At 44.1% G+C, this 24,533-nt stretch overlaps 1 protein-coding gene across 1 annotated transcript in view; it reads left to right on the plus strand.

Annotated features, from left to right (window-relative positions):
* Window positions 1-24,533, plus strand: part of TTC7A (tetratricopeptide repeat domain 7A) — a 174,452-nt gene that overhangs the window by 10,128 nt on the left and 139,791 nt on the right. Inside the window, exon 3 of the mRNA XM_051975219.1 lies at window positions 12,174-12,342. Within this exon, the coding sequence (XP_051831179.1) occupies window positions 12,174-12,342 (169 nt within the window). The remainder of the gene's footprint in view (window positions 1-12,173; window positions 12,343-24,533) is intronic.

The raw sequence follows: 24,533 nt of genomic DNA on the forward strand, positions 1-24,533 counted from the left end.
GTTCCTATATCCGTATTAGTGGGTACTTAACTAATATTTCTTGGGTTGAATTGGGAGCTGTTATTATTCATGCTGGTGAGAACCCTGGCCTTCCACTTCACCAGCATCAACTCTTATGACCGACCTCTCCTTTTCCTTTCTTTCTTCTTCTCTCTCTCCCTCTCTCTCTTTCTCCTGGATCAGCCACTGAAAGGAGTGGTCATACCTTGGTCTTTCCCATATAACTCAGTATTGTTCTATCTTCTTAATTTAAACTCTGTAAATCCCCTCTAGGGTCATGATCTCTCCTCCAGCCTCTTCTAAACTAGCTCTTTGTCTTGAGAACAAACTCCAGTTTTAGTTCTCATCCTCTGTTTAGTCTTTTTTGGTCTCCAGTTCTTCCTTTCAACCATGGAGTATAATCAATTTCCAGAATCTTGGTGATGGAGGGGGACCTAGAAGGCTACCTAGTCTTAACTGACAACTGAACAGATTAACCTGTATAGCCTAGCTGACTGTTAAAAAGCTGGACTTTTTGTGTTTTGGGAAACACTTGTATTAGAAAGTTTTTTCTTGAATTGTACATGTTTAATATATATTGGATTACTTGTTGTCTAGGGAAGTTGGGGGTAAGGGAGAGGGAGAAATTTGGAACACAAGGTTTTGCAAGGGTGAGTGTTGAAAGCTATTTTTGCATGTATTTTGAAAATGAAAAGCTATTTTAAAAAGATTTTTTTATATTGAATTTAAATTTGATTCTGCTATTTTTATCTCTTCTTGGTTTTGCTTCTGGGGTCTAGCAACATAAGCCTAATCCTTTTTCCATATGATAGCCCTTCACATTCCTTGAAGATAGCAGTCATGACCTTTAAGCAAAGGCTAGATGCTATTTGTAGGATGGGATATGTTGTAGAGAAAATTCAGATTCAGCTACAAGTTGATATAAATGGTCTTCATGAATCCTTCATGAATTAAGAGATTCCATGAATTCCCTCTCTTCCCACACCTACCTTTAGTCTGACCTTCTCCAGTCCATTGTCATGCGACATGATTTTGAAAAACCTTCATTAATCTGATTGCTCTTCTCCAAGCTTCTTCTTCCTCATCAATAGCTTTCCTAAAATGTGGTCTGACCTAGAGAGATGATGTTTATCTTAATGTTTATCATTTTTTGCTGCTTGATGGCCTCTATGTGTATCCCATTGATTCAGAGCACCTAGCGTGTGGATAGAATGTTTTACTTGGAGTAAGGAAGACATGGGTTCAAATCTTACCTGACACTAGTGGTTTGACTCTGGGCAAGTTATTTAATCCCTGCCATAGTTTCTTTATCTGTCAAATGAGAATAATAGTGCCCATGTTACAGGGTTGTAAGAATTAAGTGAAATGCTGTTTGTAAGGTGCTTTGCATACCTCGAATCATTATATAAATGTTAGCTACTATTATTGTTGTTATTTTACAATGTTGTTGACATTTGATGTTAGTGTTCATTGAGCTTGCAAGCTGGTAAAGTCTCTAGACTTTTTTCAGATGTTAGTGTTGTGTAATTTTGTTGTTTTTTTCCGACTTGTATTAATGAAGTTGACATTATTTACCCCAAGTATAAGGCTGCATTAAGTTTTATGTTAGCATTGGCTTAACATTCTAACCTTTTTATTGTTTTTGATTCTGACTTTGTCTTCCCAAGCTGATATCTGAGTCTCCTAGCTTTGTCATCCATAATTTCATAAGTATGCTGTCCATGTATGTCTAGCTTCTTGATGAAAACCCAGGACTGAGGACAGATCCCTGGAGCACTTCAGTAGAAACTTTGCTCCTTTTAAATGGACATTGAACCATTAACTCTGAACTGACTTAACTATGTTATCATCTAGGTAAATGTTTCTTTATCTTGAGCAAAGTCTGTGACAAACTATATTTGCTGAATTCTCCTGAATTTCTTTCCATCCCTCCCCAATGATTTTTTTTTTGGTACCACATAAATTTTATTAAATTTTAAAACATTTTTATTTAAAATTTTGACTTCCAAATTCTACCTGTCCTCTCCTTCCCTCCCCCAGATGGTAAATAATCATACAGGTTATATACATGCAATTTCTATATGTCATTTTGTATGAGATTCAAAGCAGTTAAAGAACATGAAAAATAGCATGCTTCAGTCTGTTTAAATAATAGCAGTTATTTCTCTAGAGGTGGATCGTATTCATCATTAGTTCTTTGGGATTATCTTAGATCATAGTATTGCTGAGAATAGCTAAGGCATTCACAGTTCTTCATCATACAGTAACTATGTACAACTTTCTCCTGGTTCTGTTCATTACAGAATTACATCAATTCTTGTAAATCTTTCCAGGTTTTTCTGAAGTCATCCTTATCATTTCTTATAACACAATAATATTCTATTACAATCATGTAATATAGCTTGTTTAGCTATTCCCCATTTGATGGGCATCCCTTTGATTTCCAATCCTTAGCCACCACTAAAAGAATTACTATAGTATTTTTGTATAAATAGGTCCTTTCCCTTTTTTTGTATGCCTTTAGGTGTGCACTGTTACAGCATAATCCCAAATTGCTCTCCTTTATCCCCTATTAAAGACTGGTTACTAAAAAGCTAGAAAAAGCAATAGTGATCAGCATATGAAGGGCCTGTTATAGGTAGTCTGGCAAAGCACCTGGCCAGTTCTTGCATCCTGTTCTTGTGAAAAAGATGGAGATACGTATTTTATTATTATTGTATTATTTTTTAATAGCTTATATACAAGTTATATGTATGGGTAATTTTACAGCATTGACAATTGCCAAACCTTTTGTTCCAATTTTTCCCCTCCGGAGATAGGTATTTTAGCATCCAAGTGAATTCAGAATTGGTGAAAAAAACAGACCTGAAGAATAATCACGAGTGATTCTTGAAAGATCTCTTGTGTTATGACCAGTGATCTTTAGTTGGCTTTACACTATTTTATCAATGCCTTAAATCAAGGTAGAAAACAAGGTACTTAGGACTTTTACAGACTGATAGCCAACTTGGCAGATGACATAGCCCAAGATCTGAAAAGGTCTCAGGCCAGAATGTGGGCCAAACCTCATCATGACATCTGGCAGTGAGATAGATTGGCATCCAGGAAGTTTGAGTAAAACCCAAAACGTGCTGATTCTCAAGAGAAAAGGGATTTTTACAAAGGCGATGCCTAAATAAACAGATTTGGAAAAGGGGAAGCTAGATGCCAAGTACACAAAGACAGAGACTAAATGGCCCCAGCTCTCTAAGAATTTGAGTTCCTCAGGAAGGCAGTGGATCAGAGAATGACACTACATGGAGAAGCAAATGTAAGGGGAACAGGAAGGAGGGCGTACCAGCAAGCAGGAGGGAAGCATCAGGGAAGGCCTTAAAGGAAAGAGACACCTTGGACTGAGCTTGGGAAAAGGCAGCGGGTGCGCCAATATTCCCAACAGTGGAGACGCCACTCCCCGGACACGGGGTACATCTGATCGCTCAGTGGGCGCGGACGCTGCAGGTAAGAAATGGAGCAACGAACTCGGGCAGCAGCCTTGCTGGGCTGGGGCGTTCTCGTGAGGGGAGAAAGTAAAACAAGATGAGGATGGGAACGTCAACTGGAGCCATATTGGAGAGGGCTTTTCATACCAGTTTGCTTTTATCTTAGTGAAAGTAAGGAGCTGTTTACTAGGTTTTGAATAAGAAAATGGCAAATCTTCGGTCTTGGGGAGATTACTAGAGAGGGGAGACTGGAAGCAGGAGGTTGCTGTAAAAGCTCAGATGAAAGGTGATTAATTAGAACCGTGTTCCTAAAAGTGTGTAGAGCAGAAAAGTACTGGCTTTGGATCCTGTCTCTGATACATGACACGCTGTGATAAGTTGTAATTTGCAATCTCCAGAAGCGGCTGTTTCCTTAATTCTTGAAGAAAACAAAACAAAAAGGAGGTTGGACTCAATGTCTTTGAGGTGCTCTCCAGCTTGGCATCCTGTGTTGTGGAGATAGAGCTAGTGGGGCTTAACTGGCGGGGAGGGGTAATATGCTGGATGAGGGGAATGATTCTACATTTACTTGGCAACTGTGCAGTGAAGTGGCTGGGACTTGGTGCTCCCCTCGGGAGGAATGAGGGCGCTTGCCCGAGGCGGCGTCGCGCCAAGGGCCACCTGAGCGAGAGTCCAGTAGGGAGCTTAGGGCTGCTGGCACAGGTGTGTGGGGCCTTTTGTAAAGGTGATGGGCCTACAGGAGCTCGGGCAAAGGCAAAGAGAGGAGAACACATGCTTGGGGGGCCAGAGAGATGGAAGAGGATTCTGCCAAAGGGACCCAGAAAGGGAGCAGGAGAAGCAGAGAAAAGGAGGGTCCCTAGAGCTAGGGAAGTTCAGAAGGGGCGTTGAGGTCACGCAGAGACAAGCAGGGGGCCAACTGGCCTGCAATGAGCTTCCTCTGGCCTCCGGAAGCCTTGGGGTCCGGTGGCCAGAGGCAGCAGCAGGAGTGGAGGTGGCCCACATGCAGGGGCCGCCTTAAGCCACGGTCTTTGAGGCAAGGCAAGAAACAAGGCAGAGAATGGTCTCTTCTACCTATTCACAAAGAGGGCAGGCCTTCATCCTCAGCTGACCACTGCTGCCAGGCTTCCCCAGGGGATGGAGGCGCTGGACTTGTGGTTTCCTTGGCAAAGGAGCTCCTTAGAAAGAAAACTCCTTTTATCAGTAAAGATGGGCTTCTTCCTGCAACTGATCATCAGAGTTACCCAGCTATTGTGTGTCAGAAGCAGGACTCAGACCCTCCTAGCTCCAGGGCTGGTTCTCCATCTACCATGTCACACTGACTTTCCTTTAACTATTTTAGAATTTTTCATCACTCTGATTTCCTTCTCATTAAAAAAAGAAAGAAAGAAACAGCATTTATCCTCCTCCAAGACCTTTCAAAACTCACCTATTATGTTGACTTATCACTTAATGAATAAATGAATAGAAAAGCATTTATTAAGCATTTACTATTTTCCAAGCACTGTATTAAGGACTGGAAATATAGGTGAAGGTAAAGGTAGTCCCTGCCTACAAGGAGCTTCCGTTCTCCATAGATCACACCCGTAAGGGATTGGCGGCTAGAGAATGGAGATGTGGGAAGTTTAGAAGCTAAAGAAGCAAACAGTAGCACTGTCAATGGCTCTATACTTTCCCAAGGCTGTTCCTGTGGGAATTTGTTTACAGTTTCTTAAAGTGAGAGAAATTCAGCATGTAGTAAGTTGAGAGTCAGGAAGAGTGGGAGAGGGAGTACAGGTTTGGGATAAGGATGGATCAAAGTAGTTTGTACTACTCTTTGATCCTAGGCGAGTCACTTAACACTTGTTTGCCCTCAGTTCCTTATCTGTAAAATGGGGACACATTAGAGAAAGAAATAGCAAGCCATTCTATTCTCTTTGCCAAGAAAATCCTATTGAGTGACATAGTCATGTTCAACTGAATATAACAAAGTTTGCCTGGGCCTGGTTACTTGATTTCATCAAGGGCAACTATCATCTCTCATTTCACTGTCAACCTTCTATTATTAGTCGATTTGTGCTTGTTTTTTATTATCTAAAGATCATTCTCTTTGACAAAGAGAAAATAGAAGCATAGTAAAAATTGAGTGTAATTTCTCTCTGTTATCAGTTAAAACCTTTTCTACCCAAGAGCAGCCCTATCCTTTCTTTTTAGGAGAGCTAACCAATAACAAGTACAACAAACCTGTTTGTTTTCCTTAGCTTTAGTGATTCTGGTGCTATTCTCACAGGGCTACATTATGCTTATATGTTTATTCTGTGTTCTTTGCCCTTCTCTCTTCTGTCTTTTTAAAATAGGAGCTGGTTGATGAATTCCATGTGTAACTATATTAGTCTCTTTAGATAGCCTCTTCCTTGTTGGGATCATTTGTCTTCTGTCCTGAGAATTTTGCTTTTGAGAACTTCCTTCTCTCCAAGGCTGAATATTTTTCTTTGTAGAATGTTGGGTCATAATAACTTTTAGTACTTAGCCTTTCTCTAAACTCTTGGGAATATGTTCTCCTGAGCTCTGCTGTGAAATTCACATCAGGTTTGTCTTTTCTCAGTTATCCACTATGAATTCTCAGATGAAGTGGGTCACTCTGCCTCGTCCCATCCCCCTCTGCCCCTCACAGTAATTAGTTCATGAGATGAGAATAAAAGTTTCCTTTCTTGGTTTCTCTACCTATTTTATGTTTTTTAAAAAATCATTTATTTCTTGGAGGGATTATTTCCCCTCCTCCCCCACTATCCCACTGAACAACAACAAGGATAATTTAAAAAAAAAAAAAAAAGCTAAAACCTGCATAATATATTTAGTATATCCAAACAGATTCCCCACATTAGCCATGTGCAAAATGTGTCTCATTTTTGCTTTTTAAGTCCATTAATTTTGATAAGAATGGGTGATGTGTGCTTTATTCTTAGTCCTAATAATAACAGCTCATGATAGCTAACATTTGTGTAGTCCTATAAGGTTTGCAAAGCTCTTTACAAACATCTCATTTGATCCTTACCACAACCCTGAGAAGGGTAGGTAGGTACTGTTTTCCCCATTTCAGAAACAGGCAGAGGTTATATGACTTCCCCAGAGTCATAAAGCTAGCAAATATTTGAGACTAGATTTGATAGATTTTGCTGACTTCAGGTCCAGTTCCTCCTCCACTGCATTACCTAGCTACCTCTAGAATTGTGGTTTATCATTGTATTGATGGGAATTCTAAAATCTTTCCAAGTTTTTTTCTTTATAATGTCATTGTTTCTTAGCATGGCTCACTGTATTCTGAATCAATTCATAGGTCTCTTTCTAGTTTCCTCTGAAGCTGTCAGTCCTGTCACTTAGAGCACAGTGTATTCTGTTATTCATAGGCCATCCCTCACTGAGCACAATTTTATTTCCAGTTTTTACCAATTAGAAGAAGGTTCTCGGCCCTTGTGAAGGATGGGGAGTGAATATGCAGAGTGTCTCAGAAGCCTGAGTGCACTTGTAGCCTAGTAGAGCTTCAGGTTCTGCTAAGTCTTGGGACACCTTGGTTACATTGAGTCCAAAAACAGAGAACTGCTCTGCTTGTTGGAAGGACTGAAGCAGTTTGTTAGGTGCTCCCCAAGCCTGCACCTGTTTGCTCTGTCTAATCCCATTATGCCTCGGTGACAGCATCCCTTCTGTGTTCCCAGCAGGCTCTCCCCTACCCTCCTGCTTGGTTATTGTATTCACCGCATGCTCTTCTTCATTTTCTAGCTGTCATGGACTTTGCACTCTTATCATAAAAATAGTTTTAATCTTGATGGCTCCCTGGCCGCCCATAAGAGGCCAGAGCCATGCTCATTTCATTCCTCACTCAGCTCATTCCCTGGACTTCCCCCGGGGGAGAACCACTCACATTGGGAAGCGTGTTCTTAGGAGTGGGACTCTGGAGGCCAGACCCCTCACCATGCCCACTTCACCCCCTCTAGAGCTTCTTTGTGCATCTTGCCATCTTCCCCAACAGCTTTCATCTGGAGTCTGTCAGTACTGATGCCCCTCCTCATCAAAAACCTAAGCTCACTTAAGAAGAGGGCTTGTTTCTTTGAATTTGTGTTCCCTGTACATAGCAACAGCTTTATTTAAAGAGTGATGTCAACAGGAGTCACTTTGAAAAGTCGAGAGGAGGAAGGATTTACCTGGGGTGGCCAGAGAAGGCTTTGTGCCGAAGGTGCCCCTGGAGAAGAGCAAGAGGAACATTCCGGGAAGTCTTAACAGGAAAGAACAAGTGCGGAGAGGGGGAGATTTGTTTCTAAGACAAATTCTAAGAGTCTGCTGGGTTCCTTAGGTTGAAAAGACCCAAGATGTGTAGGGAACAGTGACCATTTTCTTCAGGATTATTGGGAATTCCTAGAACATTGGAAAAGCATATCTATTTTCTAATTCCCCTTGTGGATCAGAATAGTGGTTGGGTGTTGAGGGGAAGGGAAGAGTGAACAAACATATTCAAAATCTTCTTCTTGGTTGAAGAGGGATTGAAACAAAAACTATTTCCCTGAAGAGCTTTGCAAACAGGTTAGCCTCTAGACTCTGGAAAAACACATGGGGTTGGGCCCAGAGATATTCAACAGGTACTTGTTAACTGACTGAAAGATTTGAATTCTGTTGCCCTAGGGGTGGGTAAGAAGATTGGTCAAACCAAAAATTAAAGATTTTTCCATAATAATCTATGAAATATACCTTCCCTACTTTTTTTCTTGATTACATTTCATTTTACTAGTTTCAGCCCAATTTTCAAAACCACCGAGGTTTTTTTAGGTCCTGACTTTTGTCATCTAGTATATGAATTATTCCTGTCAAGTTCATGTGACTTGCAGGTTTGATCTATGTCTTTATTTATATCATTAGACTTTTTTGAAATTATTTTTATTTATTTTAAATATTTCCCAATTATATGTAAAAAAATTTTAACAATCTTTTTTTAAAGCTCTGAGTTCCAAATTCTCTTCCTCCTCTTCTTTTCCTCCCCCCTACCTTGAGAAAGCAAGCCATTTGATTTCAATTATACATATTAAATGTATTGCCCTATTAGTCTTGTTGCAAAAGAAAACACAAAATAAGACAATAAAATAAAGTTAAAAAATATGCTTCAGTTGATATTCAAAATTCATCAGTTCTCTCTCCGGAGATGTGTAGCATTTTTCCTCATGGGTCCTTTGGAATTGTTTTAGATCATAGTTTTGATTGGAGTAACTAAGTCTTTTCTAGTTGTTCCATGTTAATAATATTGCTGTTACTGTGTACAGTGTTCTGGTAAGGATCACTTCAGTTTGCATGAATTCATATAAGTCTTCTCAGCATTTTCTATAACTAACCTCCTCCTCATTTCTTATAGCACAATGAGATATGTCATCACAATCATACACCACAACTTGTTCAGCCATTCCCCAGTTGATGGTGTCCCCTTGATTTTCAGTTCTTTGCTACTACAGAAAGAGCTGTTATAAAAATATTTGTGTACAAATAGATCCTTTTCCCTTTGTTTTCTTCGGAATACAGACCTTTAAAAAAAAAAGGTTCTCATTTCCATTTGCCTCTGAATGGACCTATATAGGTTAGTGATGTTAAGAGGGCCAAGAGTTAATAAAGTTAGTAGGGAAATTGGGGTCACTGATCATGAAGTTTAATGACCAAAAGAGGATTGCTGTAACTTGATTCAGTTTTAAACTTATTTGGTTTATGTTTTTAGAGTGCTAAGTTTTGGGGATTTTGTTTTTTACTTAAAGGAATATTGCTGTCAGAATATTTAGTCTAGATTGGGGTTACAGAACCACATGACGGGAGCAGTCTGTGGCTATTAGAAGGTGCGTGGGCTTTGAAGTCCCTGGGCCTGGCTTTCAGACCTGACCCTTCGGGGCCTCAGTTTACTCATCTAAAATTGGAGGTTTGGTCCCTTCCAACCTCCTTTCCTAGTTAGCCAGTAAGCCTGCTTATCTGCCATTGATATGATGAAATGAGAGGTCACTGGGTGGGGCAAGGGAAATCTTTCTCTTAAGATTGTAGTTACGGTCAGCCCTTGAGTAGAAGGGAGGATGAGGCAGAGTCTCACCCTTTCATTCTATATATCCTCCCACTCCTGAGAGTTCAGACTGTTCTGTTCCTTCCCTTTGTCACTTCCTCTCTTTCCTTATTCTGCTGTTCCATATTCTGTGGTTTTGACTTTGTGGCTAGATCATTCTCTTCTCTTCAGTATAGTACTTAACCTTGAAATATTTGGCTCATTACCAGCCTGTGAGGTAGACAGTGTGAGTATGATACCCATTTTACAGGTATAATTAAGGCAGAAAAGTAGAATTGCCCAGGATTATGCAACTAGTAATTGTTAAAGATAAGAATTGAGCCTTATAAATCTTATGATTTAAAAACCAGCCTTCTTCCCCAGTAGTAGATATGAAAATAGAAAATATAATAAAATTGTTTCAGTAGGTGTTTATTTACCGAGTTACCTCATTGTGTTTGTGGGTACTATGGGGTATATGAAAGAACACAATCCTCAAAAAGTGAACAGTAGAATTCAGTGGTCTCCAGATTTTTTTTGATTGTGTATTACAAGTAAAAAATGTTGATCATGCATCACCAATTTGTGTATATTTGCTTATTTATGAATTATAGACATGTATTGTTTGGGAAGGCCTTTGGGGTCTCCTCATCCTTCTATATGTTATCACACCTGCTGCTTGATCGCCCTGGAATAATAGCGCTCTCAAGGCTCTACCCAACTTTACCATTGGTGAGGTTTTCTTGGAGCTTCCATTTTATGAAGAGTTCCAATTTGGCCTGCATTGATTCTCCTCTCTAGGGAAAGTTCCCGACTTCCTAGGGTTGCCAGTCATGTCCCTTCTTCTTCCTCCCTCTCTCCTCCCCCCTTTCAACTCCTTTTTGTGTTTCCCCCATTAGAATGGAAGCTCTTTGAGGGTAGAGATTGTCTTTTTGCTTTTATTTGTATCCCCAGTGCTTAGCACTGTGCATGGCATATATTAGGCCTTTCATAAATGTTTCTTTCCTTCCCTCCCTTCTCTTCCCTGCCCTTCCCTTTTCTCCCTTCTCTCTCCTTCCTTTTTTCCTTTCTTCTCTCCTTCCCTCTCTCCTTTTCTTCCTTTCCTGTTTCCCTCTAAAATTTAAACACAAAAAATTGAAACTAAAAAGGACATGATAGAGATGAAATATTTAATCGTAGAATTATTAAGGAGTCACTAAAGTTTACTGAGGAGAGTAATATAGACAGACTTTTACCTTAGGAAAATCATTTTGGCAAGTTAGTAGAAGATGGATTGGATTAGGTTGTAAAGAGACTTGAAGCTGGGAGACCAGTTAGGCTTTAAAAGCCAAAAGAACTGTGATTAATACAAGTGACTATCTATGATTCCAAAGGATCAATGAAGAAACTTAATATCCACTTCCTGACAGAGAAATGTTAGAATTTTAGGGTATATAATGAGAAGTATGCAATTGTAAACAGCCAAAGAAGGAATTTGTTTTGCTTGACTATGTATATGTTACAAGAAATTTGTTTTTCTTTCTTTTTTTCAATGGGATGGGGAATGAGAGATAGAGAAAAGAGATTGTTGTTAATTAAAAAAGAGATAAGGGGGTGCTAAATAATGCATATATGTTCAGGTGAGGTCACTGTATTAGTTTTACTCTCGTTTTGTTACAGAAGAGCTAGGATAGGGTGATGTGTAAATGTTTTCAATTTAAAAGCAAAATACATAAATGGAATTTAAAAAAAAGACATATTCTGGAAGTAAAACAACATTTATTTGGATACAAGTGTACGCTCATGAAATGAGGGGTTGGAGATCCTCCTGAGCATTGCTTGGGAGCTTAGGTGCACACCCTCAGCTAGAAAAGGGCATTTTGGAAGGGGTGTAAGTTGGAGGTAAGGGTGGAGATCAGGCAGCGATCCTAATTTTTTGAGTGATGTATGAGAAACAGTAGTTTGGGAAACCTCCATAGCAGTCTGCTTGTAACTGCTCTAAAGAGTCAACCTGTCTAGCTCTGGGGGGGAAGCTGGGAGAATGGGAAAAGAGAAGGAAGGTTAGGGTTCCAGAGTTGGTGCAGCTGATAGGTGTATGAGGGGTGGGGAGGAGGCTGATGAAGGCGACTCCCAGGTTCAGGGCAGGCAGGATGGGAATGCACAGAGAAGTCACAAGAACAAGAAAGAGGGAGTCCCTGGGTTGTTCTTCTAAGTGGGAGGAAGAAGGTGTCTGAGGGGCTGCAGGGAGGGGGGCAGTGGTGCGAAGGATGGTTCCTACAGCATCTTCGCTTTAAAGGCCCTCTGGTCCAGGGCAGCCACTGGCCTAAGGGCACCGAGCAGCTGTTTACTTCAGACTGAGTCCTGGGCATGCCACTTAACTGTTTTCTCATTTGTAAAATAGAGATAAAAACGGCACCCGCTCCCCAGGGTGGTTCTGAGGTTCGAACGAGATAGTACGCGTATGCTGCATTTTTTTCACATGTGCATTATTGTTATATGAGCTACCTTCTCTGTAAAAAAGCTGCTCTTCTTGCTGACTGGGTGCTGCCCTCCCGTGTGGGTGCAGGCTGTCCTGACCTGGGTCTCTTGGGCTGTGGGTTTGATGGAAGACCTTCGTTCCGAGTGGGCAGGAGGCTGGGATGCAGACAGACTTTTGCTACCCTTGCTGCTTGTTGTTTTAGCCGCAGCATATGCGAGAGGCCATGCTGATCCTGGGAAAGCTGCATTACGTGGAGGGGTACTACAGGGATGCAGTCAGCATGTATGCCCGGGCTGGCATTGACAACATGTCTGTGGAGAACAGGCCTTTGTACCATATGCGGCTGGTGACCGAGGCGTTTGTGATTAAAGGTAATTGCTGGTTCTCTCTTCGTCCCCTGCCCTCCTCCCTCTTTCTCCCCAAGGATCTTCAGCCACAAGGCTCACAAGTGCAGCTGAATTTGGGGGTCCTTGGGTTACGGATTTGTGGTCTGAGTGGGGGGAGCCTCCTTCAGGAGGAGATGATGGGTTTTGGGGAGCTGGGAATTAGGTTAGTGCAACAGTCTAATCTTCTTGAGCCCTCAGGACATGTACCCCAGTCAGTAGAGTAGGTGGTCTGACCTGGCAGGAGCACTGGGAAAATCACTGAGTATCTCTGGGCCTCAGTTTCCTCATAAGTCGTATAAGAATGATACCTGTCCTAGCTACCTTATCAGATTACTGTGAACATGAAATGGGATGATGGAGAAAGTCATATTTTTGAGCAAGTTTTAAATCTACGGTTAGCCACTATAGTTTGTCTGCTAGGAAACTCTCAGCAAATATTTGAACACATCCTGGGTAAGTTGCTGAGAAGCACTGGGGCCTCTTATCCAGGACTTATAGAACAAGGCCAGGTACATAGACTTACATAGAGAGAGCCCACCTGCCTCCTTGAACAGCTCTAGGTCACTGAGAGACTACAGACAAGGCTAGCGGTGGTCCAGAGGTAGTTGATATCAGTGTGGTCTGGCACCTAGGTGCTGAGCCTTGAAGGAAAAGTAGGAATTAAAAAAATTTTTTTTTGGTTATTCATTTGTTTGTCATGTCCATCTTTTTGTGTGACCCCACTGGGGTTTTCTTGGCAGAGATACTGGAATAGTGAGTCCTTCCAGCTCATTTTACAGATGAGGAAACTGAGGCACACGAGGTTGTATGCCCAGAGTCATACAACTAGTAAGTGTCTGAGGTTGGATTTGAACTTGGGAAGATGACTCATCCTGACTCCAGACCTGGCACTCAATCCACTGCCAGCCTTAGCTTTGCCCTACTTTTGCTTGTCTAAAGAAAGTCTGGGCTAGGAGGAGTCTGGCCTGGGACATATAGGAGGCATCCTCTAACTTGTGGGTTTCCAGTGACTCCCCCCACCCTCTGCTTGTCTCTCTCCTCCCCCACTCTTCTTTCCCTTTCTCTTTCTGCTTTTTCTCTCTAATCTCCTCTTTCCCCCTCTGTTCACCCTCTTTCCCACCTCTCTCCCACTTTCTCTTCCCTCCTTCCCTCTCACTCTGTATCTTTATCTTTCTCCTCTCTCTCTCTCTCTTTCTCTCTCTCTCCGTTTTTCTTTCTCTCCATCTATTTCTCTGTGTGTCTCTGTCTCTCTTTTCCTCCCCCTTCCTCTCTCTCTGTTCTCCCTCCTCTGTCTGTGTCTCTCCCCCCTTCTCTGTCTCTTGCTCTCACTTTCTCTCAGCTCATGCCTTAAGTAAAAGAGATAATTATAGCCCATTTTACATAGTGACTTGTTTGCCCACTTATTGGCTCATTTTACACATTGCCATAGATAAAAATTATCCTTCTAATTTTTTAGGTCGCAAACTGGGCCCTGGGCAAATTAAATAAGTTGTTCAAGATTCAGTGAATTTCTAGAAAGTCTCATTATATCTCCTGTAGTCTCGGGCTTCTTTCCTCCAGTAGACTGTCCTGTCTCCCCTGATCATGCCCTAGAATGGGCTGTGACGGCTGTCAGCGCGCCCCCACATCCCCTCCTGGGGATCTCCTCGGCTGTTCTTTGCCTTGGCGCGGGCCTTCCGGCTCCCCCAGAGAAGGGACATTCCCCTAGAACCCTTGGCGTCGCCTCTCGCTCTGCCCAGAGCCCGGGGTGGCGGGTGAGGGACGGAGCCGGGGCCTCAGCTGGGGACCCTAACAAAAGGGCTGTCGCTGCAAGCGGAAGGCAGCGCAGTCCCAGCGCGCTTCTGCCTTCAGCCTGAGCCCTGTTCCGGGCCGTGCCCAGGCTGGTCCGGGCAGGTTTGATTTGGGGGTGTGGCACATTGCCGCCCTCGGGCGCCCCAGCTCCTGGACGCGGGTGTGCGTGCGCACAGATGGGCGCGCGCACGTGTGGTGCCGGTGCGTATATGGGGAAGTACAGTTCAGTCTCTCGCTCGCATTTGTTTTTAGCTCTTGTTCATCCGGGTGCCCCTGTATGTACTTGTCTCCTGCTTTCTGCTCTTTCAGCATGTCACCCCGTTGTTAGGGGAGCGAGAGCTCCGAGGGGCACAGGCGCAGCGGCTAGGTAAGGAGCCGGGGGCGCCTGGGGCCGGTCACGTGCCCCGGAGCGTGGGTGTGCCCCGCCCTGCCCCCTCCCCCACCGCTTGGGACTTTGGCCTTTCTGCTTCGCCCTGCCTGCCTTGTGTGGTTGGGCATGCTGGCCGCGGCCTTCCCCGTGAGCCCGGGCCGTCCTGCATGCTGATGATCTGGGCAGCCGGGAGCGAGACCGGGCCGGCCCAGAGGAGGAGCTTGAGGCGCCGGGCCGGAGCGCTGCGCGCTGACTCAGTCCTCTCCGGGCCTCTCTGGGGCCCACCTCCCCCTCTCTTCTCGGGGGTTTCCCCACAGCTGCGCCCTGGCCCTCCCCCCACCCCCGCCACCGTTGCTCGGCCCTCCCTCCCTGTGGGGATGCCCTGCAGCTCTGTCCTTTGCTCTGCTTTTCTCTTTACACTTGGTGACTTCATCCCATCTCGAGATTTTCACCAGCAGATGACTAAGAACCATACATCCATCTCCACGTTTACCAGTTGTCTCTTGCACGTCATCCCACTGGATGTCCCAGAGACAGTGGGAGCAGCTCAGCAGAGCCCAGGCGGGGCCCTTGCCCGTGTCACTATTTCTGTCCAAGGTGCTGCCATTCCTGAGGCCTGCCCCTGCCGTTCTCACCTGCTCCCCCTCCCTGTCTCACCCAGACATCGGCGGTGGCCGGCAGACTTCTGGCTGGCCTCTCTCCCCAGAACGAATTTTCTTAAGCACTTTTCTGATCATGGGTTTCCCCTCTTCAGCCAACTTATGTGGCTCCTTATTTAGCTCCAAGAATAACTGGAAACTCCTTTGTTTAGCTTTTAGAATGCTCCTCATAATTTGAAGTCCCTCTCCCTCCCAGCAAAATGGGCCTTCTCAGTTTCTCACTTAGGACACTCCATCTCCCTCCTCCTTGCCTCCTATGCCTGGAGTACTCTCCCCACTCTTCTCTACTTCATACACTGCCTTTCCTTCAGGATGCTCTTCAAGCACCATCTTATATCCCTGATGTCAAACACAAACAGAAACAGGGCCACTAAACCTGTGGTTTAGTGGACCACAAATGGACTTAGAAAGCCATATATATTACATTACCTATTTATTACATTATCTAGTATATCTCCTCTATTTAGATGTGACTTCTTTATAAGTGGGGATGGTTTCAGTCTCCATATTTGTATCTCTGATGCCTGGTACACTGTAAGTATTTAATTAATGTTTGTTGATTAGTTGGTAGCTGGATGGAAGGAAGAGACTCAGAAAAATGTAATTTGCATCAGATCACTTAGCAATAGCAGGCAGGACTAAAATCTGGGAATCTTGACTTCTAATCTACTGTTATAAATTTCCTGTGTACTTTGTTGCTTTTCCTGGAGCAGCTGTTGCCTGTTGAGCATTCTGCCCTGAGCATTCTGCTTCCCTAAGGTTTCATCAGTCTTGGGTATTTTTTTTTATTTGGAGAAGGGGGGGGGTGATTGGGAGGGTTTCGATGGCATTTCCCCTCACTAGTTAGATTTGGTTCAAATGTGAATGGGAAGAGTGCAGTGTCTGCAGCAGATAGGAAGAGCCAGGCACTGACCATATGTCTGGAATGGCCCCCAAGACCTTGTCCTCTATCTTCTCTGTAGATGGTCCTGATGGACTTTCTGTCTGGAATCGGGGCAGGGGGGGGCAGCCCTAGGGGTTTAGTCTTTTGGGGGAGCAGTCAAGGAACAAATTCTATGTCTTCCTTATGCCCTGAAGCCTCTGTCTGTCTCCTCCTGTATTTTCTGAGGGCAAAGGGATTCATGATTGGGCTCGGGTTTTTCCTTTGATGGTGGGTCATGTTTTGGCTCTGCTTGGAGGCAGAGGCTGGACTTAGATGACCTTTTTGTCCCTTGGGAGATGAGTCAGGTCCAGTAATGAATCTGGGGAATCTGGGCCTGTTCTTTTCCCTTCCCTCACCTCCTAGAAGCATCTTGGGCTTCCCTTGCCTTAATTATGCTAAGTTTACAAAGCTCCTTTCTCACAGTAGTTGTTTGAGGCAGGTCACACAGGGATTATCTTTCCCCTTTTATAAATGAGACAACTGAGGCTCTGAGAAAGTAAGCTACAGGCCAAGGTCATACAGCACGAAGCCATCTAGGGAGAGGCCCTGAGTGCAAGAGACCAGGGGTCCCCTAGCTACACCATGTTACCTCTGTCCAGGTGTGTCTGAAGTGAAACTCTTTGTTGTCCTCTTCCCAACTTGTCCCTCCCATCCTTCCTGGGACTCTGGGCCACAGTCTCCTCCCTCTAAGGCTTGTTTCTGCCCCTCCTCACTCCCCATCAGCTACCAGATGTAGCCATTTCCCTTTCCCCACATCTGTTGAATCCAGAATCTTTCCCCCACTCTCCACCTTAGTTCTGGCCCTGGCTACCTCTGGCCTAGATGATTGCGACAGCCACCTCCTGGTTCCCCCCCTCCATCCCCCACACACGTGGCTGCTGGAGGAATTAAGGACAGCTGGCCATGTGACTCCCTTACTCAACTGTTGTAGCTTTCTTTTCACTCCTGTTGGCCAACCCTGTGCCCTCTCCCCAGCATTCCTGCGTTTCCTGCAGCTGCACGAGGTCCTGCGTCGCTGTGCTTCCCACCTCGCCGCCTCCCTTGGCTGGCAATGCCCTTTGTTTATGTGCATTGCAGCATCGCCTTCTGCACGAATCCTCTCTTGATCTTGTCTCGGTGATTAATGCCTCTCTCCCAAGCTAGCTCGAATTTAACCACTCTGTACATATTTGTGCTTATTCACTCTGAATTTGTGCTGTGGGTACATTTTTACATGTTTTTGTTTTTTTCTTTGGGATGTAAGTCCTTTGCAAACAGGAATGGTTTCAATCTTTGTACTTGCCTTATCTAGGTCTAGCAGCAGGTATTTTATAAACACATGTTCATTGATTGACTGTGGGTGAAGTTTTTAAAAACTGTTTTATGAGCAAGCTCTATAGGAGGAAGCTGTGTGGATTTACTGAATTCTCCTCATCTTTACACTTCTCCAAATCATATTAGGAGAATATTTTTCTGTGGAAGGGGAGGTAAAACCAAGGGGCACCTATCCATATCTGCTATGATTTGGTTATATATATATATATATATGAGAGAGAGAGACAGAGAGGAGAAGGGAAAGAGAGAATTTTGTTGTGTATCCAGTATGGGCTTAGATGCTGGTAGGGAATACGGAACTATTTCGCTGTTGGATAGAAGACAGAACTTGGACCAGTGAGCAGAGTTGTAGAGGGGCAGATTTAGGCTTGATATAAATTAAGAGTTCTTGACCTGATTTTTGATCAGGTACCTATTTTTGTATCATTATACTTTGGTAAAATGAAGCACCTTTGTAATCCTGTGCATTTTGTTTTATGCATTTAAAGACATGATTGTGAGAAGGGGCCTCTCGAGGCTTCATCAGATGGTCACCAAACACAAGACAAAAAGCTTCTTAACGCTGAACAGGCTGCATGATCACTTGTCCAAGAAGGCACAGAGAAGAGTCTTTCTCAGAGACCTCTGAACTTCCTTCCAAAACTGAGATTCTGAGTCTAGGAAATTGTCTTTGGCTGTGAGAACACAGTCTTTAATTGGGGAGAAAAGACTGTCATAGCTGAGACAGGTAGGGGTGCAGTGAATAGAGCTTGGGGCCCAGGATCAGGAAGAATGGAGTTCAAATCCAGTATGAGACATTAGCTGTATAACCCTGGGCAAGTCACTTAATCTCTTTTTAACCTCAGTTTGCTCATCTGGTAAAATAGGGATAATAATAGCACATCTTCCCAGGGGCAAGGCCACAAGCATTTATTAAGTATCTGCATGGTGCTGTGTCAGGTACTGTGCTAAACTTTGAGAATAGAAAGAAAGGTAAACAGTCCTGCTTTCAAAGAGTCTGCAATCTAGTGGGGAAGACAACATTCAAAGAGTCTTTGACAGATATATTGGACATACTCTCAGAGAGAAATCACTAAGATCAGAAAGCCCTGAGAAAAGGGGCTTCTTGCAGAAGGTAAGATTTTAACTGATACTTAATGGAAACCATTGGGAAAAGGTGATAAAGAGTTCCAAGTATGGATGCAGCTGGAGAAAATTCTCACATGCAGTCACTTTTGAGCACTACTGTATTTCAGGGACTGTGCTAAGTGTTGGAGGTACAAAGAAACATAAAAGACAGTCTTTGCTCTCATGAAGCTCACATTCCTTTTCTTTCTAATTAATAGCATTTTGTTTTTCCAGATGCCTGTAAAGATAGATTTAAATATTCATTTTTGTAAGATTTTGAGTTCCAAATTTTTTTTCTCCCTCCCTTTCTTACTTCCTCCCTCCCCAAGACAACAATCTGATACAGGTTATACATGTACAATTTTTTTCAACATATTTCCACAGTAGTCATTCTGTGAAAGAAAAATCAGAACAAAAGGGAAAACCACAAGAAAGAAGAAACAAATTAGAAAGAGGGTGAAATAGTATGTTTTGATATGCATTCAATCTCCATAGTTCTTTCTATGGATGTAGATGACATTTTCTATCTAAAATCTATTGGAATTGTCTTACATCAGTGTTTTGCTGAGAAAGAACCAAGTCTATCATAGTTTATCATCACTTAATCTTGCTGTTACTGTGTACAATGTTTTCCTGGTTCTGCTCATTTCATTCCTCATCAGTTCATTTAAGTTTTTCTGAAATCAGTCTGAAGAAGCTCACATTCTAATAGGAGAGACAACAACTATTATGAGCTATAGACAGGATAAATTGAAAATCATCAGCAGCAGACCCTAGTACAAGATACAGGGGTGGTGGAGAGAATACGGTGAGATATTTGTAATGTGCTTAGCAAGCCTCAGGCAGCGAGGTGACATATAGTGGTCACTTCCTGATTTTGTAGTGCTCTGACCAGCTGTGCTGTGCTTCCCACCTTGTCACCTCCCTTGGCTGGCAGTGCCCAGTGCATTTCAGCATCGCCTCCTGCACTAATCCTGCGCAATAGTGTGACTAGTGTGACCAATAGTGGTCACTTCCTGATTTTGTAGTGCTCTGACCACTATGTCACCTTGTTCCCTGAGGCTTGCTAAGCACATTACAAATATCTCACTATATCCTCTCTACCACCCCTATGTCTTGATAAACTATGATACACTTGACTCATCTCAGCAAAGTCACTTAAAAAGTGACTGTGATTTCTATGATTCTCTTCTAACGGGCTCAATGTTCATTTTTCTTGGGAATGCTTTTATTTTTAAGAGGATGCTATTTTGGCTTATAGAATGGAGCCATGAAATGTCCAGAGGGAGAGGAAAGCAATTATTTTTCTCAAGAGTGAGAAAGCATTAGAAAACCAGGCTGGAAATATCTTTCTCTGCCTCCATTCATGCCCATGCTTTTTCAGCTTTTTGTTAGTAATTTGTTAATGATCCTAACATTTCACCTTTATACTGTGGCCCGAGATTTCCAGAGTTCCTTTCCTCACTCTCTTGTGGGAAAGATAGTTTAAGTATCATTCCCGTTTTGTAGATGTCCAAACTGAAAACTTGAGTAACTTGCTGATGACTTCTTGAGCACCAGGATTCTGCCTGTACTGAATGGCTCCTCTCAGAGGCTTTGGAGTTGGGAGGTCCTGGTTCTGGTGCTTGTTCATTATGTGGAGGCAGGTCACTGAGGACTGGGGAGACTAGGGCTTGAGCTGCCACCTATTACAGCGGATCCTGGTCAGGAAAGCTCTCTGAGCCCCGGTCACGTCTGGGTGCGTGGCTGTGGGAGACCAGCCCGTTACTGGCTGGGTCAGATGGAGGTTTAGGGGTCAACTTTAGAAGTCTTCTGAGGCATGGAGCCTCAGCTAGTAGGGAGAGCTGCAAACCCTTTTTTCCAGATAGCAGCAATGTAAATCTGCACCTAGGAGGTGTGTTAAGTACTGTGAGAACAGATAAAAGAAATCTCTCCTAGCCGGATGTGGGATGGGTAACAAGAAGGCCTCTGAGTCTCTTTCAGTTCTAATTCTATAATTTGGTGACCTAGGGAAACGTCATGAAGCAGGAGATATTGATGCTGGGCTGTGGAGGAAGTGCACTTGTAGGGGATGGAAGGCACAGGAAGCAGTCGGAGTAAAGGCTTGGGCTTAGGGCCCTGCGGTGGGACCAGCAGGCGGTCTTCTTTGGCTGCCGTCTGGAAAAGCTGTGGAGATGACTCAGTGAGAGGGCTCTCCCTTCTCCGAATTCCCTGTCCTCAACTGCCCTGTGAGACTGGCTGAGGGCTTCATGGTGACAGCCGCCGGAGGGCAGTGAGGGCTTTCTCCCCGTCTGTTTTCTTTCCTCCCTGTCTGTTTTCTTTCCTCCCTTTCCTTTTTCCTCCAGTTTCCCCTGCATTAATGCACCACCCCAGCAAAGCTGGATTAATCTTCTCCTAGTCTATGTGCTGCTGCCATATGCCTGGTCCTCTTAAGTGCTAGAGGTACCAACAAAGAACGGGGTCAGCCCCCGGTCTGGAAGGGTAGGGTCCGAACACACACCAGGCATTGTGGGAGGGTGAAGGACCAGGGGCTGGGCTACCACTTGGGTGAGGGAGGCCCAGGCGAGGGGTGCTGCCCTCAGCTTGGGGCACCACCCTGCCTCTGTTTGGAAGCCCCAAGGTAGGATTTGGAGCAGGGCTTATGACAGTCACCAAGTAGGGCTGAGAATGAGTGAGGAGACGGGTTGGAAAGTGGGGAAGGGAGGAAAGGGTCAGTAGGCTTTATTTTTTATTCTGGAGATGATAGGGGGAGACCCTGAGTTTTTGGAAGAGGGAATAGTGTCATCAGGCCTACTTTTTGGCAGCTTTGGGGAAAGAGGCTGTTAGAATAGTCTACTTGTGATAAATGAAGACTTGAGTTAGGATCATGTCTATGTGAAGGAAGAAAATAGATGGGAGAGGTGTTATATAAATAGACCCATTGAAATTTAACATCTCATTTAGGAAGAGTAATCTCACAATTGGATATAGGAAAGAAGAGAGAAAGCTAGATCGACCTCAGAGACTGTAAACTTGGATATCTTGGAAAGGTAGTAGTGACCTTAATAGAAATGAGGAAATTTGAGAGTGCTGGGTTTTTTATTTTTTATTTATTTCCTTTCATTGAACAAAAATTCATTTCTCTTCCTATTACTTTCCCTCCCCCACCATTACCATTTTTTGAAAAAAGAAAACAAACTATTTGTAACAAATTAAAACTGGAAAGGTAGTAGTGTCCTTAATAGAAATAAGAAAATTTGAAGATGCTGGGTTTTTTGTTTTTATTTCCTTTCACTGGACAAAAATTCATTTCTCTCCCTATTACTTTCCCTCCCCAACCCCTACCATTTAAAAAAAAATGAAAACAAACTAATAAATAGAAATGGTTTTGAAAAACAAATTTTCTATGTTAGCCATGTCCAAAAAATTCATGTCTCATTTGGTGTATGCTCATCACTTCTGTTTCTGGACCTTCATCTTAGTCCTCTGGAATCTCAGTTGGTTTTTGCATTGGTCAGAGTTCTTAAGTCTTTCAAGCCTATTTGCCTTTATAATGTTATTATTACATAGATTGTTTTCTTGGGTCCTACTCAACTTCTCTCTATATCACTTTATATAAGTCTTTCCAGGTTTTTCTGTAATTTACCTCTTCATTATTTTGTACAGAACAATAATATTCCATTACATTCTTTTGACCATAATTTGTTCATCCGTTCCCCCATTGATGCTGCCCCCCTAATTTTCTGTTCTTTACCACCAGAAAAAAAGATCTGCAATTAGTATTTTTTGTGCATGTAGGTCATTTTCTTCTTTCTTTGGACTCTATTGTGGGCTTAGTATAAGGGTGTTTTGGGCAGATTATTAATAATGAATTTATTTTGAATATGTTGAATTTCAGATGCCTGTTGGACATTCATTTTGAAATGTCCAACAGACAGTTGGAAATTCTTGACCGGAGATCAGGAGAGGAACAAGGTCGTGAGATCATTTGAATGGAGATGGTAGTTGAAGCCATGCGAACTGATGAGGTCACCAAGTGATAAAAGAGAGAAATGGATCCAGAATCTCTAGGGTTGGGGAAAACTCTAGCCCTAACTTGAGCCTTGAGATACTCCATATTTTGTGAATATGACATGCATAGTCAGGCAACGGAGACTGGGAAGGAGTGGTCAGACAGGAGAATAAGAGAATATTCACAGAAGAAGGAGAGTGATCAGCATCAAATACCACAAAGGTCAGGTAGAAGGGACTGAGAACATTAGACAAGAAATCACCGGGACTTGAGAGAATAGTTTTGGTTGTGTGAGATAAGAAGCTAGGTCACAGATGTTTAGAGGAGAATGGAAAAAAAGAGTATGGAGAAACCAGGCATCGAGACAGCTCTTCAGGAAGTTTGGCTCAAAGAACACCCCCCTCCCCCAAGTAAGACAGCTCCCTGGGAGAGGTTCCAGAAGCTGGGGAGACTTGAACGTGGTGTCGGGGGAGGCGGGGGGGGGGGGGGTGCTCCCGAGAAGATGGGAAGGGCTGGGCTCAAGGGTTTGAGCAGAGTCCTTGGCCTGGAGTAAGGGGGCCATGAGACGAGGAGCTTTGGGTGAATGGCCTCTCCTGTAGGGCTCTTGAGAGGATGTTTGGAACAGTGGCGGCGTGAGTGGCAGGGGATCAGTCAGAGCACCGGTCCCCATTTGTTCTTCCTGGGGCCCTGCTCGTCTGGCCTGCTGAGCCTTCCAGGCCCTGCTCCCGCCCTCCCCGGGCCACAAAGCCTCTGGTGACTCAGCCTTGCCCCTCCCCGGCCTGGGGCTGTTTTCTGAAGGGCCGGCAGAGCTATGAAGTTCCGCATCTCTCCTGTCTGGCTCCCTCGCCCTCTCAGCCTGCATTTACTGAGTGCGGGCTGCATGCTAGGCCGCAGGCATTCCTTGCATGTAGTTACTCAATACATGTTTCCAGAATCACCCCTCAGGGAGGCAGAGCGAGAAGGGGCCGAGATCCACTAAGCCATTTCCCTCATTTTGCTGCAGAGGAAACTAATAGCAGTGTAAATGTAGTGCTTTAAGGCTTGCAAAGCGCTTTCTCATGAGTATTACAAATACCTTATGTCTCATATTACAAAGCTGGGAGGAGGAGGTAGATGCTATTATTGTTCCCATTTTACAGATGTGGCAGCTCAGGCAGACGGCAGTTAGTAACTTTCCCAAGACCACCCAGCTTGTTGTGCCTGAGGCTGGATTTGAATTCAGGTCTTCTTGACTTCCTGCCCTCCAGCCATCACCCCACCCAGAAGGAGCAGAGTGGGTTTGAGGCCGGCTCTTGTGACTCCAAATTTGGCGCTCTGTCCTCTGTCCCCATCCTGCCTCTCCCTCGTAACATCCTGACTCCTGCCAGCCCAGTCCTGCTTTCCCGGAGACGGCCTCGCCTCACCTAATGGAGGTCCTTCTGCTTCCTGACCTGTCCCTACACCCCAGGGCACGAAGGCCCAGTGCTGAAGGCCTTGTTCTGGTCCCAAGCCGGGCTGCTGAGTCCAGCTCTGCCTGGCCTGTGCTACATGGAACTAGCTTCTAGATAGGGCAGTGAGAATCCTCGGAAAGGAAATGGCGGGAGGAGACTGGCAGGGCTTCTCAAAGTTGTGTCTGGAGTTGGGAGGGGGGCTTGGTGGGGTCAGGCCCTGGGGCAGCAGCCTTCGCCTGTCTGGGCAGGAGGGTCGTGCTGATGTCCCCTTAGGGAGGATGCACAGACAGGGTGGGGGTACCAGGGAATAGGCCCTGGCTCCAGAGTCGGGGACCAGATTCAGATTCCACCTCCTGAACTCCTTGGGCAAGCAGCAGCTTCCCTGAGTAAAATGAGGGGTCTGATTCAGTGGCTTCTGAGGTTGCTTACAAGCTCTGGAGCTTTGTTCCATGTAGACATATCAATACCTTTGATTCAGGTGAGACTGAAACTTGATGGCAAAAAAAAGGATCATTTTTTTTCTTGGGAGGGTGTGAGCAAAGCAGGGTTCTTCATATGTAGGCTTTTGTACCTCAAGTGGACTTCGATGGAA

This window comes from Antechinus flavipes, chromosome 2 (genome assembly GCF_016432865.1).
Source record: "Antechinus flavipes isolate AdamAnt ecotype Samford, QLD, Australia chromosome 2, AdamAnt_v2, whole genome shotgun sequence".
In the NCBI taxonomy this organism is placed as follows: Eukaryota; Metazoa; Chordata; class Mammalia; order Dasyuromorphia; family Dasyuridae; genus Antechinus; species Antechinus flavipes.